At 39.2% G+C, this 17,087-nt stretch overlaps 1 protein-coding gene across 1 annotated transcript; it reads left to right on the forward strand.

Annotated features, from left to right (window-relative positions):
• Positions 1 to 354: 354 nt before the first annotated feature.
• Positions 355 to 3,410, forward strand: RPL7 (ribosomal protein L7). The gene is made up of 7 exons (XM_012722822.1): positions 355 to 441; positions 1,190 to 1,337; positions 1,538 to 1,704; positions 2,179 to 2,316; positions 2,440 to 2,549; positions 2,843 to 3,052; positions 3,340 to 3,410. The coding sequence occupies exons 1-6, from the start codon at positions 428 to 430 to the stop codon at positions 3,049 to 3,051; spliced, it is 786 nt and encodes a 261-aa protein (XP_012578276.1). The 5' UTR covers positions 355 to 427; the 3' UTR covers position 3,052; positions 3,340 to 3,410.
• Positions 3,411 to 17,087: the final 13,677 nt, after the last annotated feature.

The following is a 17,087-nucleotide window of genomic DNA, read 5'->3' on the forward strand; positions in this document are numbered from 1 at the left end:
GAGAGCTACAATCCCGGTAAAGAGCTGCCCTCCCGCCGGGCAGGCTGTGGAAGTGATGCATGCTGGGATTTGTAGTTCGCTGCCTTGAGGCGCGTCATATGCGTAAATTATTGGGTGGAATTCCAGTGGTATCTGTCAACGCAGCCTAGGCACTAGGACCCCAAGTAGTCAAGGTGTCACCATTCTTAACTCTTGTCATATTGATTAAAGAGTCTAATCAGTGCATACATTATACATAAATTTTTTACTCAAAATTTAATCGTGAGAGGCTGAATCAGTTCTTAACTTCGTGTCTGTAAAGCGAGCTCTCAGTTCTGGATTCTTTTCTGGCTTATCCTGGGACACCTAAGAGTCGCGGGGCTTCGCGCTCGCCCGCTTTAAGTGGGCAGAGCGCATGCGCTAACTTCCTCTTTTTCCGGCTGGAACCATGGAGGGTGCAGAGTAAGTTGCTTCTCGGCCTGTGGAGAATCTTTCTCCATCCCCGAAACCAGAGACCCTTTGTCTCATCCCCCACGATATAACTGTAGTTTGTACATTTCCCCACTTATCTGTGTGTTTGTGACGCTCTATGACATGAGCAGTGGTCCAAGCGAAGCTGGTATGCATGTTGTCTTAGGGCGGAGGTTTTGGAGATAATGGGGAACGAGGTATGGAGGACTGGCTACGTGCGGTATCGGCTGCTTGAACTTAAGTGCGGATTACCGTCTTTTGAGTGGAGTAGAATCTGCTCCGAGTTCGTCTTTGGTTGGTAGTAACACTGTGCACCCCACCATCAGGTCTTCGCTTTCGGCTTGTGGAGCTTGAGACTTGAACCAAGGTTAAGGTGGTGGTTTGGGTTTGATTTTGTTTCTTTGGGAATACTGAGGTTTGCTAGACATTTACTCGCTGAAAACTTAGGTGTCAGTGTCTTGAAACAACCTCAGTATACGTTTTTCTTACTTTGCGGTGGATGTTTTTGTCGTGGGAGGCCATGGCTCGTCGTGGATTGCTGTGACTGCCCTGTAAGCAGAGTGGTCGGTGAAGGTACTGGCATGGAGATTCTCCTAGAATCTGTATCTTAAAACCGCAGCATTCTAGAGCAGTTAATACAAGTCGGGCCAGTGACTGGCCCAGGGACAGGTGTGCGGTCAGAATGGAAGTGGTGAAGATCTGTGAGCTATTACTAAGGCTATTTGTTTGCTCATGGCAGGGAGAAGAAGAAGAAGGTGGCTGCTAAGCCACAAACCCGAGAGAAGAAAAAGAAACTTCCCTCTGTGCCAGAAACCCTTAAGAAAAAGCGGAGGAATTTCGCAGAGCTGAAGATCAAGCGTCTGCGAAAGAAGTTTGCCCAAAAGATGGTAAGTAAACTTATTTAAAAAGGCACTTGACATCTAAGCTGGTGCATGTTACAAACAGGATGGATGTTCTTTCTTAGCAAGACATCGTTACCTGCTGTAGTAATAATAAGCTTGATGTTGTTGCTAATAGAACTGATATTGCTAATTGTGATTGAGAGTTTAAAAATCAGATGAGTGAGTAACTGATTCTTGGTTTTCAGCTTCGAAAGGCAAGAAGGAAGCTTATCTATGAAAGAGCTAAGCATTATCACAAGGAATATAGGCAAATGTACAGAACTGAGATTCGAATGGCTAGGATGGCAAGAAAAGCTGGGAACTTCTATGTGCCTGCGGAACCGAAGTTGGCATTTGTCATCAGGATCAGAGGGTAAGTTCAGTGTTTATTGCATCTTGAGTTTAAAGGGGAAGCTACAGGATGCCACCAAAACATTGCATTCCTTTTGGGTGACTTGGTTCTGAAGCACTTGTGGGGAGGCCAGAGTAAAGGGGCTTAAATATTAACAGTTAAGTTGAAAACTAGTCCCAAGTACTCTATTCATTGGATTAGCCTCAAAATTAGATAAAACGTGTCTGTATATGTATTGATTCAGGAATACTGAAATTAGGAATCCTTGAAAGGGTTAGGGGATTTTAAATCACAAGTGTGTGTGGATAATATATTTGGGGGAATGTACTAGTGGCAGTTAAAGAATGATTTAGCTTACTAGGGAAAATATTCTCATAGCATGAGAGGAGTCCTTCTATTTAGGTGAGTCTCATCTTACAAAATTATAATGGTTAGTTTCTTGCCCTTTCTGGTAAAAATTCTGATAAAAGCCTCACGAACTTGTCTTTGCTGCAGTATCAATGGTGTGAGCCCAAAGGTCCGAAAGGTGTTACAACTTCTTCGCCTTCGTCAGATCTTCAATGGCACCTTTGTTAAGCTCAACAAAGCTTCAATTAACATGCTGAGGATTGTGGAACCATATATTGCATGGGGGTAAGTCGACTATTTCCTTTGGTTTCTATTTAGTAAGCTGGCTATGTTAGCCAGAAGAATTTTAGGGGTTTTGAGGGTGATAAACTTAAATCTTAACCCATTTGTATGGTTTTTACATTTTAGGTACCCAAACCTTAAGTCAGTAAATGAATTGATCTACAAGCGTGGCTATGGCAAAATCAACAAGAAGAGAATTGCCCTAACAGATAATGCATTGATTGCTCGATCACTTGGTAGGTGCCTTCTATTTGAAGAAAAATTTCCGTATGAGAAATATCCAAAGGTTGTTACTTCTCACATCTTATCACCCTGCTATTCTCATTAGTGTGTCCCTTTTCATAATACCTTAGGTGCTTAAGAAATAGGTTTCATTGGCTTAAATGTGACCTTTAAATAAAACCATTTCCCTTTATTTCTTTACTCTTGATTTGTTTCTAATTGTTCCTGCCTGTATTTGCTTGCTGAATGCCGTAGAATTTCATTATCTTTTAAAAGCATTGAATTTTAATGACTTTATAATGTTCAGGTAAATATGGCATCATCTGTATGGAAGATCTGATTCATGAGATCTATACTGTTGGGAAACGCTTCAAAGAGGCAAACAACTTCCTCTGGCCCTTCAAGTTATCTTCTCCACGAGGTGGAATGAAGAAGAAAACCACCCATTTTGTAGAAGGTGGAGATGCTGGCAACAGGGAAGACCAGATCAACAGGCTTATTAGAAGGATGAACTGAGGTGAGCACAGCATCCTGACAAAGATTTACTTAATAGTATTAGCAAAATAGTGGTAATAAACTCAGTTACTTCCATTATTGATGATAATTTGGCTGTCGTTACCCTTTTTTTAGTGGGGAAAGAGGAACAATTTTATATGGTGACGGTTTGGTTCCTTTTTGACAACATACTTAACTACTTAAAACTGAAAAATAGTTGTTATTTAATAACAGCTTGAAGTGCTTTGTGTTAACTTGTTAATTTAATGTTAATTGGTTTCTTTAATGAGTTTTGTTTTTTTCTTTCAGGTGTCTGCCATTGATTGTTTTTGTAATCTGGTCAGTTAATAAACATTAACTGCTTTCAAATTGAAATGGAATATTGTCTTAGTGACTTTGTTAGTTTGCCTCTACTGTCCCTAAACTTAAGGCAGATCTGTGTGATGAAATTAAGTCAAATCAACAAATTGAGGGTTCTGGTTGAATCTTGTGGAAAATATTCCTTTTAACATTTATTAAAAGATAAATGTTCACTTAAATGCTGTTGAATCAGCCAACGTAGGCCTGTTCTAAGGAAGACTACATAGGCCTTTGTGCAATAAAGGTTTTAAAGTTTAGTTTACAAATAAAAAGTATCTTGCTAAAGTTCCATTTTCTCAACCTTTAGTTTGCCTGTAAATGCCATGTAAGAGTTTCTTATGCATTTGTTTGTCTTTGCATTTCCTGCCCATGTTTTAGGTACATTTTCAGTAATTTTAAAATAGTGTTTATTAATGAAGAAATGAAATGCATGTCCTTTTGCACGATACTTCTAGTGACTCAAAGTAGAAAGTTAGCATTTTATAAGTAGTACCGTGTGTTTTATATATCATTCACCCTAAAGTAGTGAAAGTTTTCAGTGCAGAGTGAACACTTAGCAAAGTACACATAAGTCAAAAGTTGTGTTCTCATTGACTCCAAGGGCATGCAGCAGTGTGAAACAGGTGCCTATAGTGATTCTTCTATGCTATTGAACCAGAATCAATTTTAAGTACTAAGTAGATATACTTTTTAAAAAAAAATTTTTGACCCTTGGTTTTAAGCAGCTATTTTTCTCGATTAGGGATTTTTAAAGTCAGTGTATCCTGGATAGAAATCCTGGATACTGTAGTTAATAATTATTGTTACATGTTTACATGTACCACTGTTTTTGCAAGAAATTTAGTGACTTAGTGAATTGTTGAATCAAATGAGAATCTGTAGTAATCTCTAGATGGAACCTGAGAGTACATTTTTAAATGACCTATTTTACTATTTTGGTCAAAAGAACAAAGCCCTCAGTCTTTATGCGTCCATTGTCTAGAAAGGCAGAGGTGATTTTGAAGAAGGAAGGTAGTTATAATCTGTGCAAATAGCATGTTAATTACCTAGGCAGGAGGAGTTGGGGGAAAGTTAAATAGCATCCTAGTTGGTATGACAACTTTGAACTGGTAATGGGTAGGAAGATTCTGTAGAAATATCTAGGATAAAAAACTAGACAGCATATTGTCTATAGATACTTGTTTTTCTTATTAGAAATCACAAATTGTGAAATAAAGATAGGAAGTTGAAATTGCAGGGGGTTAGAATTGCCATAGAGGATGCTAAACTGAACCACTTGCTTCCTACTTAAGCAGTTTTCATAGTGTTGATAGAGAAATCAAAAAATGCATGTTGTTAAATGATAATTGGAGCTGTTAAGTTCCTGGGGAGTGGTATAATCCTCTAAATGATTTTGAGAACTGTTAGAACCTATTCAGATGTAGGTTTAACACCTTATTTTACTTAGAAAACTCATTCCCTGGCAATGGTATCACTGCCTAAAAGGGGGCCACCCAGTAGGTTCTGGTAGAAAAGAATCCACTTGTATTCTCCACTTGTACACATCAAAGTTCCAGCTTTTTTAGGGGTGAGGGGAGCAGCAGGTGGGTCACTTCCCTGGCAGGGGATAGAACTCTGCTTCAGTGGCTGCGGTAACTTCATAGTGCTGTGTTTTAACCCATTGAGCCCAGGGAGGGCCTGGCCAGGCTTTTTTTCCTAACCCTGCCCAATACCTAATACATAATGGACATAAAATATTTTGTTTCCTATTGTAAGAGATGCCACATGCTTGACTAGACACATTGTCAAGTTTTGAAGTCCAAAGCCAGTTTCCCTAGGCTTATAACTAGTAGCTGACAGGCCTGTATGCTTTCTGAAGGCTCTAGAGGACAACCCATTTCTTTTCTAATTTTCTAGAAGCCTCTTGCATTTCTTGGGCAGTGGTCCCTGTACTCAATCTTCATAGAACAGTATGTTTCCACATTAACATTTCTCCAGCTGTGATAACCGCAGCCTCCGGCTTACAAGGAATTACCTTGGTCAACACAGTTGACCCATCTTAAACCCCTTTAGGTACATCTACAAAGTACATAGGAATATATTCCCAGCTTCCAGGAATTACGGCAGGGAAATATTTGGGAGGACTGTTGTTTTGATGTTTAGATTCTATTTGCCAACTCTGCATTTTCTTTGTTCCTCAAAAAGGGAAAAGCTTACAGAGTAGGGGCCTAGCCTTCTAACCTAAAAGCAGCCCCCAAGTCTGCTTGGTTTTTATTATTAAAAACACTTAATAGCATCTGTAGTACTTTTCTGTTTATTCTTTTCTCAGTCACCTATTAAAAAGTTTTTGAGTTTGGGCCTTTATTTTAGTACTCAAAGGAATGCCTCTTGCACTACCAACCTTTCCCTGTCTGTACCCTCCCCCTTTTTTTTAATTGAGTGACTTTAAGATTAATAGCCACTTAAGAGTTTGAGTTTCCAGTTGCTGGTCTGCCACTATCTATCCTTTAGTACATGTGGTCCTTTTGTCTAGTGATGTATTGGTGTGCAGAGTGAAGGTTGAAAATTGGATTTGCAGCTGTATATATTTTACACATAGGTGATTCTTGCTGTGAGGATTGGGAAGTTTCACAAAGGAGGTAGAATCTGGACACCTTAGTGATAGAATAGCATGACCAAAGGCTTGGGATTGAGAAAGCACATCAGTGTGATAGCCGAGAGGAAGTGATAGCAAAACTTGAAGCCCACTTAAAAACTTGATCACCTGTGGAGTGCTAGCTTAGTCCAAAGTTAATTCTAGTTGGGTGGTTTTCCACTTTGATCTCAACACCAGAACTATTTTACTGACTTTGGGGTACACTCCAGACTCTTAGGTTCTCCAGGTAGTAATCTTCATGCTTAGCCTATTCTAGCATGCTAGTATCTTTTTCTTACGTAAGTACATCGCAGGTAAGAATCACACAAGTAAATTGTGCAGTATTAAGGTTGTAGGTCCAATTTGAGTTGGTTTTAATCAGAAGAGCTAGGAAAGGTTATTATCAAGTTCATTGAAAACAAAAGTATTGTCTTGAAAGTGGTTAGTTTTGCTGTATCTTAAAACCATTACTACCAGGTATGAACTTGCGCAGCTTTACTGGGGTCAGGAAATGAAGGTAAAGAATTTAGAACATGTCAAGATCACACTGTATGTCAGGATGTTACGCTTCCTAGCTCAGAGCCACATGCCTAGACTTAGAGAAGAACCCAAACAAAGGAGTCAAAAAAGAACAGGGAGTTCGGCTAGGCTGGTATGGCTGTGTCACTTACCTAAGATTGGGCTAGTCAGGTATTGCTAGACTATTACTTGGAAGGCGCAGTCACATTAGTACTCTAGAAAACCTGCTTAGTTTGAATTGTAAAAATGCAACCCTGAGAACTGAACATCAATTTTGCTGACGGCCCGCTACCCAACCTGTGGTGCACTATGTGATTTTGGTCCCCGACTCTCCTGACAGCACCCTGTCCTGTTTCAGCAGCCTCCTCCCACCCTACACTTTGTAGCTGTGACCCAATAGGCTGCAGGATCCACAATATTTGTTGAGAGTCCTAGCAGCCTCCTAAGCACTGCAAGTATCTTGCTGGCACCACACCCTAATACTGGACCCCTTCTGCGGAAGCTCTGGGTGCCTAGCAACCAGCGCGCGTCTGGCGGGCGGGGCTGCAGCTGCGGGAGCTACGGCTGCCGAGCCGCTCTCGGGGACCCACCGGGCTGAGCCGCGGGCGCGCTGCGCTCGTGAGCATCGCGGGGCTGCCGGCAGCCGACCATGCTCACCCCGAGAGCGGCGCCAGGGCTGGCGCCCGTGCTAGCGCCAGCGCCCAGCCGCCTGTCCTGCCCCGCCGCCGCAGCCAGTCCGGCAATAATGCCGGGCTGAACCGGGAGCTCGGCTCGGTGGCTGGCTGCCGCTGGCTTCCGCGCTGTCCGCTACCCCCTCTGACCCCGCTGTCCCCTCTGACCCCGCTGCCGGAGCCTCAGATCTGGGTGCCGCCACCACAGGCCAGGCACTCGAAGAAGACTCTTTCTTCCTCAGTGGAACTGCCGGGACTGTGAGTGTGGGGGGCCAGCTGGTCTCCAGAGGAGGGAGGGCAGAGGATATCCAGGGGGCCCAGAAGAGCCAGGGGGCCTCTCGGGGTCAAAGTTGAAAGGAGAGGTCGGACCTGAAGCTTCATTAGTCCTAGCCTCTCCCAAGAAGAGAAACTAGCCTGTGAGGCACCTCCAAGAAATGTCTTGGGGCTGTTTGAGGGAGACCTCTGCTGAGAATCTGACCAAGGTTGCCAGGTGGGGTAGGGTGGGAGTTGGGTGAGGAGAATGGAGTGAAATCTTGGGAAGAGAGCCTGCTTGCCAGATCTTTCTTCTTTCTTCCTGTACACACACATTAGTCTTAAAGGTTCACCCTCCAACCCTCCCAGGGCTCAAAATGAAAGGATGGGACAATGTGTTCACTTTCTTCCTTGCAGCTGCCTCTCTTTTACCCACACTGGTACTCAGTCAGGTTGTCTAAGACTTGGAATACTAATCTTATTAATTAGATGGCCCAGTTTTCATTGCCCACTTCGTTTTGTACCATTTCTGATTTACCTATGATATGTGTATTTATTACTTTTTTCACGAGGGATTAAAACACTAGAAAAGACTTGCGTAATGCAGGTAGCTTATCATATTATACTGTCATTTAATCCTTCAATCTTTTGGGGATAAAAATAGGAAAATTGTGGAAGTCTCTCCAGACAACTGCAATTCTGCAACCAATTTCAGCAGCTTGTGCCCTGAAGCTCAAGAAATCCTGCTCTTTATCTTTGATTGTTTAATCTACATTGCTAATGAGTTTACACCTCCCATTACAATGGATTTTCTTTAAAAATACTTCTAATAGAGAGTTCTTAAATGTTGAAAATTTAAAAACACTTAAAACATTGCTACTTTTCATTTATACAGCACAGAGGATATAGTTAAAGGTGAATTCCTACTCCTTTCTTTATAACACATGTTTACTTGACCTTAATATTTATCCTTGAAGTCTTTATTCATTTGTTTTTATTATATACCTAATGGAATCATACTTTATTTTTTTTGAGAAATTGCCTTTTTCACTTAAGATATGTTGAATACCTTTCATATCAATTTACCTAGGTTGGCATTGACAATCTTAGAGCTATATCATATACATGAATGACAATATGGTATGTACGTATCAGGTACATAACTAAATGTATCATAACTTATGTAACCATTCCTCCTTGAGATTAGTTCCAGTTTCTCCTTACAACAAACAGTGCAACAGTGAATAAACATTGTTATATGGGAACAGTTCTGTAAGATGAATTTCTGAAAGCAGAATCGCTGGCTAAGCTATGTCCATTTAAACCTTTTGTTAGAAGCTTGCCTTCTAAAAAGTCTTTGCTAATTTACTTTTCCAAGCCTAGACTGTGGTGAGAAAAAAATGTGTTTATTCTTATTTTAAAATAATGTAAATACTAGTTTTCATTTATTGTTTACTATATGTCCAACATTGTGCTGAACAACTGACACACATTATCTTTTTTCCCTCCATCTCCTTATATGACCTTGTCTTTTCTCCCTTCTGCCTTCATCTTACCTTCAGACTCCTCGCTGTGTTTATCAACTTACTAGTTCTTGCAAGTATTTTTGTCAAATCATCTGTTATGTAAATGTTCAGGATATTTTTTCATTCTGACTTGCTTTACCACCTCGTTCCCTTGAACTCCCTCCATTTTGCTGTAAATGACCACTTCACCTTTCCTTTTGACTATTATTTTATAGCACAAGTATGTCATATCTTCTTGATCCTATTGTTTACTGATAGGCATTTAGGCTGCTCCCATGTCCTAGCAATTGTTAATAATGTAATAAGCACTGTAGAGCATATAGTTTTTGGCATTGATCATGTTCATTGATCATGTCCTTAGAGTGGGATCACTGGGTTATATGATATTTCCATTTTTAGTCTTTAAAGATGAATCCAAATAATTTTTCTTAACAGTTACAACAGTTTACATTCCCATCAACAGGGTATACATTCCCAACAATAGCGCTCTTCTTTCTCCACATTATCTCCAGCACTTGTTGTTAGGGATCTTTGTAACATGTGCCATTCTTATAGGTATGAGATGGTAACTCATTGGGGTTTAAAGCACATCTCTCTTATCTGAAGTGATGATAAACATTTTTCCATATCTCTATTTGCCTTCTAGATATCCTGTCTGGTGAATTGTCTATTCATATCTTCTACCCATTTGTTAGTTGGGATTGTTTGTTTTTCCATTATTGAAATATATAATTTATATATGTGTGTGTGTGTGGCATGGAAATTAACTCCTTGTCAGTTGTATATTATGTGAATATTTTTTTCCCATTCAGTGTGGAATGTCTTTTTTTAAACATGTACTTAAAAATTTAATACTCACACTCAGAGAGTCAGAGATATATTATTTTCTTCATGACCCTATGATTTTGAATCAAGATTGGAATCCAGGTTCATTTTATTCCAAACTTGTGTTCCATTTAGGATCTGAATTTTTGATCGGTCATTGACTGAGTGTGTGTATTTCATTTGGGTTGTATTTATATTATAGTATTATTAGTAGTCCCTTTCTCTGCTAAGTTAGACTTGTTAGAATTAGACTTGTTCCAGTGCTTCCTATGATTCTGGTTCTTCTAGGTTGCCCACCAATCATTCTCTGCCTTTTCTTTATCCTCCCGTTTGTATATTTCAAGCGAAGCCCTGGTTTTCTTCTTTCTCTCAAATCTCCTTTGGCACCTTTAACCCTCTCTCCAACCTTATTTCTCTCCAGTTAAACAGATTACGCTTAACATTTTCATTTCCCAATCAACACTATACTGTTCAACTGAGATTCAGGTTATATATCTCCACTTTGATATCCTGTGTTACCTAAAATTGAGTTCCTCCTCCCCTAGGCTAGCACTGTCTCTTTGAATTTTATTCATGTTTCCATTATTCTCTTACATAATCATGCTCAGTCTAGTTTATATCCCAGTCTGTTTTCTCCACACTAAGTGTGGATCATTGATTCTTTTTTTTTTTTAACCCTCAAATCATTTGTCAATCTTGCATTCTCACCGCTCCTACTCTAAGCACTCTGGACTGTTAACTGGAAACTCTTGGCTCTAGTTCCTACCAGATTAATCTTCCTAAAGCTTAGCTGTGAATATGCCACACCTTTGTTTAAAAATCTTCAGTGTCTTCTAATCATTCAAAGAAGAAAGCACAAACCTCCTTGAGCCAGAGTTCAAGTTTGTCTGTGACTTGATCCCAGTCTACATTTCATTATTTTTCCCCATTCCCTTATCAGAACCCCCCTTTCTAGACAAATGAGTAAATTCATATTCTATTCTCTATCACATATTTCATATATACATCTTTTCTTGCATATATCCACATTTATATCTGTCTAAATTCTATATATATATATGTCATTTCCTAGTTTTCTTCAAGTGGCTTCTTAGCTTACATGTAAAATTAACATCTTCCACCTTTAAATCCTCTCATATGAGGATGATGATGATGGCATGTGTCCGTGTGTATATCCTCCCTAAGGCTGCAATTTGTACTTTGCCTTTTATGATAGTTGTGTAAGTGACTTTTGTTTTTCAGAATTTTTAGTTTGTATTTTTTATGTCCAGTGGACATTCACATTAATTTGTACATTAGTACAAGCATAGTAAATATATTTGAGAAAGTAAGATATTATACTCATACTTGGAAATACAAATTGCATACCACTAGCTTTAATAACAAACAGATCTCTACATTTTAGTGATTGAACATTCAGAAATCTGTTTCTGGCTCACATTAAAGCTCCAGGCAGGTGTTCCTGGTCAGAAGCTTTAGTCCTCCAATTGGTAATAGTACTGAGGCTGTGCCACTCATAAGCACTTCACCTTAGTCAAATGGCATCCAGCGGAGGGGAAAGAGAAAGTGTGGAGAAGCACACCTGTTCCTTAAAAGCTTCTTGAAGGGCTCTCCCTGGTGGTGCATTGGGCTAAAGCACCTCATTAGGAAGCTCTCCGAAGCCATGACAGCACGAGTTCAATCCCCTACCAGGGAGCTGACCCACATGGTGCCGCAGACCTCTTCTGACCCCACCCACTGCTCCCCTCAGCAGTGTATTTCAGTAGATGTGCTGTTCTACTACTCTGTGTCTGGTGAATTTTCTCACTCACTACACCTCTGTAAGCATAAATAAAAATTCTTTAGAGGAAAACAAAAGCTCTTTCAGAAAGTGCTAAACATAGCTTTCACTCACATTTCAATCAGAGGGAGGTAGCCCCTTCCTAGGAACAACTTTGCTCTTGGTAGAAGTAAGAATTTTTGTGAACATTCAACCTTCTCTGCAATGTTAATTTTTACTTAACCAAAACCTGTGGGACTTAAGTTGAATTCCCTTGCTCAAAAATGATAGGAAAATTCTACTTGCCCAGTCAGGTTAGGTTAACGAAGTGTTTATGTCCCCTTGATAATTACTTTGGTTTAAACAAAGCTGAACCTAACATAACCTTTTGCCATCTGCTGTAGGTGTTTGGATTATTTATGTATTATTTTGGTGTTTGGATTATTTTTAGCCTTTTATCTCTTCTGTTATAAAGATTTGATATCTTTGAAGACTAATATTTATACCCTTCCATCATTATTGTTTTAGGGTAAATTCCTGAAGTAGAATTGCTGAGTCAAAAGTATATGAGAGCAGATTTATGGCCTGTAATAATATACTGTTTCATATATTGAGTGCCTATTTCCTTGAACCCATTTTACGCTTCCTAGGATTAAAGAAAAAAAATCCTTGCCACTTTGATTGGGAGCAAAATAATTCCTCATTTTATTATTTTGCTTTTATTGGAGTACTAGAAAGGATAAGCTTTTGTTGATAATTTTTGTTATTTTTGCAATGAGTAATCTCATTTTTAATTAATGTACTCTACAGGGTTTGTGTTCTTTTTGACTGGTATCTTTTTATTAAAAGAACTGAGCTTCTTCAGTTCTTCATGATATTTTTTGCAGTGGGACATGAGCTGACATAAAAGGGACTCCAGTCTGCTTCGATATATCTCAAATGCAGACTAGACTAAAATAAGATAAATTAATTTCTGTGACTAAGCCAGGAACCAAAAGGAGATCCCCAGAGCCCTAAAGGCAGGAATGTTCACGTAGGAAGCCACTGTTGAGCCTCTGCTGAAAACTGGAAGTCACAGAGGGGTGCTTTTCCAGGTACCAGGACTTCATCACTCATTTCTCCCAAACTTAGTTGTGCCAAGCACTTATGGTTCTGGAATTTGTAATGTACAGTAGGGACAACCTGGCTCTGCTTTACAACATCTGGGGTCTCAGAGGGACACTTTGAAGACCTGGGGTGGGAATCACCTTGAGGAATCACTCGCTCCCTTATCTGGTGCTTGATGCTGGCCATAGACTGAGTCCCTAACTGATTGTCAGCAAGGAGAGTTACATGGTGACCTCTTTCTGTCAACTGACATGATGGTAGCCTGGAGTCAAAGGTAAGTGTTTCAAAAGAGTGAACCAGTAGAGTTCTTCTAACAATGGAATTTGTGTCATCTTTGAAAACCTTGTCACTTCAACTGCATTTTATTGACTGATGAAGTTAGTTTCAGAGAGGGAACACAAACCTCATCTCTTGATGAAGTAGCGTCAACATCTCTCTCATTGGAGAAAGAGCAAGTGGGAATCAATACGCTTAATGCAGCCTTCTTTGAAAATACAACTTGCCGCAAAGACCCTGAACAGAGATAACTTAAAAAAAAAAAACAAAACCCTCTATTGGCCTGAAGACGCTACATGGAAACTCATCCTCTTGAAACTATGTAGAAAAAGAGTCAGCTATTAAACATTAGAGCTTCATACCCTGTATTAGCTCAAATCTGCAGTTTAAATTTGTATTACTCCATAGTTCAGAAACCATATAATCCAAGAAACTGACATAATTGAAACTGATAGCCCTGAAGTCCAGGACAGGTAGAGACAAATGGAAAGGAAGTGCAGAGATGTGTAGCAAAGTTTCTGTAGGTCAGTGACTCTTCTAGAGAGGAGTCTAAGGATAATCTCAAGTCAAAGATTACAAGTTATATAAGGAAATGAACCACAAAGAGGAATACATGGCAGATGCAGCAAATACTTATATCAGAGTATTATGGGGAAAAAAAAATTAAATATGCAATGTAAATATTCTTGCCACAGAACTAGAACAGAACAGGACAGGTTTAGGATTATACATTCACTCTGAAAGGAAAAGAGGAAGTGAAGAATTCTTGAGTCAAGCTGTACCTCTTCTACTTTTAGTTGACGCTGGCCTATAATAATGATTGTGGTGATTATAATAATAACAGCAGCCATCATTTGTTCCTGTTTATAAAGCGCACACACTGCAATCTGAACTGCAGTTTCTTGTTTGAGAATCAAAGCAATGTGTGAGGCATTAAGCTGAGTGCTTAAATTGCCTTTAAATTTCTCAATAACTCAATAACTCAGATTGTTAGTTCCCTTGGTAGGAAGACAGAGGAACAGAAATATTAAAAAGAAAATAAATGATTTGTTTTTTCATCCAGGAGTGGGTAATAGGGAAGGGGAAATAATAAGAGGACTTTGGAATGCTTCTATGTTTATTCATTTCTTAATTCACAGGTTGGACATTCTTACCTTGAACACTTAAATGCAAATTGGCAGATTAAATGCTTATGAATTTTGGGAAATACTTATTGTCCATGTCTCCTCCCCCCTAAAGAGAATTTGATAAAGTTAAGTTTCTTTTTTAATCCCCATTATATAACATCAGGAGCAAACCATTTAACCCTCCCAAGCTTCAGTTGTTTAATTAAAATATTTAGTAAGTCTCTTGCAGGTCTATGAGTCAGTGATTTATATTCAAACATTTCTTCTGTTCTCAAGTAATAATTTCACTTCAGACAGTAGTAAGATTTTTTTTTACACATATAGACTTTGAAAAAGTAATTATTACTCTAATGAATTTTCAATAACTTTCACTTATCACCTTGCTTTTTAGATTTGGTTTAGAGGAAGTATTCATAATTCTAATCTTAGAAATCTTTAAGAATAGACTGTGCTACAATGGCTAAGGTTTTTTAAAAGGAACACTTTCAAAATAGTTTTCATTTCACTGGATGATTCTGTTCCCCATCACTAAGAAATTTAAGATTTACTTTATACTATAGATTCTAATTAAGGTCCTTGATTAACCTAAACAACTTTCCATTAACATGCTGGTGTTCAGTGTTTTAAAATCTTTGTTAATAGAGATCTCTTACCTTCTTAACACTTTCAAAGTTTAGGTAAATTTAGCCAGATCACTATTTTGAAGCTACATTTTATTACATTGTAAGAATTTTGCTTTGGGCCCTCCCGGGTGGTGCAGTGGGTTAAAGTGCAGCCCTGCAAGCAAGCCACAGCTGCTTCAATGCCAGTTGGATTCCAGCCCTGAGGTGATCCACCTAGAGAGGCAGACCTCTCCTGACACCCCCCCCCCACGGCTCCCCTCAGCAGTGTACTTTGCAGATATACCCGTTCTGCTCCCAACTCTGTCTCTGGTGAACCCTCTCACCACCCCTGCACCTCTGGCCTGTACCCCAGTTCTGTATGCATAAGTAAATAAATCCTTAAAAAGAATTTTGCTTTTACAGCAATATGCTAACAGCGTTAAGTAGTGCTGATCTTAAAAGAGCAATATGATAAAACCTGTAGCATTTTGATACTAAATTAGCTGGTTTTTAAAATTGCATCATTGTGGAAGTACCTAACTAGAAAGTCTAGACAAACACTTACTAGATGATTTTAAGTCTACCCACAAATATTCAGTGTTCTAGTGGTTTGATAGATGAATTTGATCTTGTTTCATAAATATTCCCAAAACTGTCTTCCTCATGCCCATTATATTAAAGCAAATCTGAAATGCAGTATCATTTTATCTACGAATCTTTCAGTATGCAGCTCTAAAGATAAGAATACTTGTGAAAACACCAACCACTATTTGAAAAACAAAGCATGACTACATCTTAAAACATTAATCATGATTCCTTAATGTTAGCAAATATCATGAAAGCTCTAATTTTTCTGCTTCAAATTATTTTGTTTTTACATTTATCGTAATGAACTCCATTTATTGCAACTATTTCGTGTCTCTTAACTCTCCTTTTTTTTTTTTTTTTTTTAAGATTTATTTATTTAGGGCCCTCCCTGGTGGCGCAGCGGGTTAAAGCACAGCACTGAGAATGTAAGGCCGCTTCCGCATGAGTTCGATTCCTGCCTGCCCCGGAGGTGACCACATGGCTGGCAGACCTCTCCTGACCCGCCCGCTGCTCCCCTTAGCAGTGTACTTCCGTCGATCTGCCTGTTCTGTTCCCCACTCTGTCTCTGGTGAAGCCTCTCACCGCCCCTGAGCCTCTGGCCTGCACCCCAGTTCTGTATGCACAAATAAATAAATAAATAAAATTTTTAAAAAAATTTATTCATACAAAACTGGGGTACAGGCCAGAGATGTGGAGGGTGAGAGGATTCACCAGGGACAGAGTGGGGAGCAGAACAGGCAGATCTTCGAAGTGCGCTGCTGAGGGGAGCAGTGGGCTGGTCAGGAGAGGTCTGCCGTGCCATGTGGGTCACCTCCGGGGCAGGTCAGGATCGAACTCATGCAGAAGTGATTTTAGCTTCTCAGTGCTCTGCTTTAACCTGCTACACCACCAGGGAGGGCCCTTAACTCTTTTTATCCATAGATTTTCTCCCTCTCCCTTCTTTTTGTTTATAACAGTATATTGCTTAAAAGAATCAGATTTTTTGTTCTAAGTCAAAATGATAAAAATCTGGTTTTGGTGACCACATCCTGGGGATAACTTTTAATGTATACCTTTATCCTCTGTATTTCCTCCAAATCAGTAACTAGGTCTAAAAGCTTCATCAGAAAGTTTAAAAACTTAAAAGAGACCCAAAATGGAGTTCCTCATGCCAGGTGCGCATCCCAACTTAATACCTAATCTCATTGCAGTTTCAGTCTTTTCCAAAAGTGTCATCCTAAAGCAGTTTTAAATTTTCTAATCAAAACCAGTGAGGTAATCTGTGTGATAGGCCCCTCTCCCACCTTCCTTTGAAGGAAGATGATTTTACCGAAACAGTCTTTTCCTTTCCCAATAACTTGTCCCACTCTCCTTCTGTCTATAAATGTCCTCTATTTTGTATAACTCTTTGTAATATCTAGCTGCTTCTGATTCATAAATCATTTAATAAAATAAATTTGATCTCTAAATTTGTGAATTTTGATTTTTAACTATTATGTATGTGTGTATGTATATGTATGTATGTAGGTAGGTAGGTATATACATTGGCTACTTGGGTAACTCAAAGAGTTAGTTTATGTAATTGTGAAGTCTGAATGGTAAAGGCAAAATTTGAAGGCAGATCAGCAGGCTGGAAATTCTCCAGCAGGATTGGAATTGTAGTCTTAAGGTAAAATTTCTTTCTTAATTCTTAAGGCCTTTCAATTGATTAGACAAGTTCCAACTAGATTTTTCAAAGTAATCTTTTTTTGCTTAAACTCAACTGACTGTAGATCACCACAATAAAATACCTTCACAGAAACACCTAGGTGAGTGTTTAAGTGAACTGGGTATGAGAGCTTAACCAAGTTGA

Source organism: Condylura cristata, unplaced genomic scaffold (genome assembly GCF_000260355.1).
Source record: "Condylura cristata isolate star-nosed mole 26May11 unplaced genomic scaffold, ConCri1.0 scaffold00009, whole genome shotgun sequence".
In the NCBI taxonomy this organism is placed as follows: domain Eukaryota; kingdom Metazoa; phylum Chordata; class Mammalia; order Eulipotyphla; family Talpidae; genus Condylura; species Condylura cristata.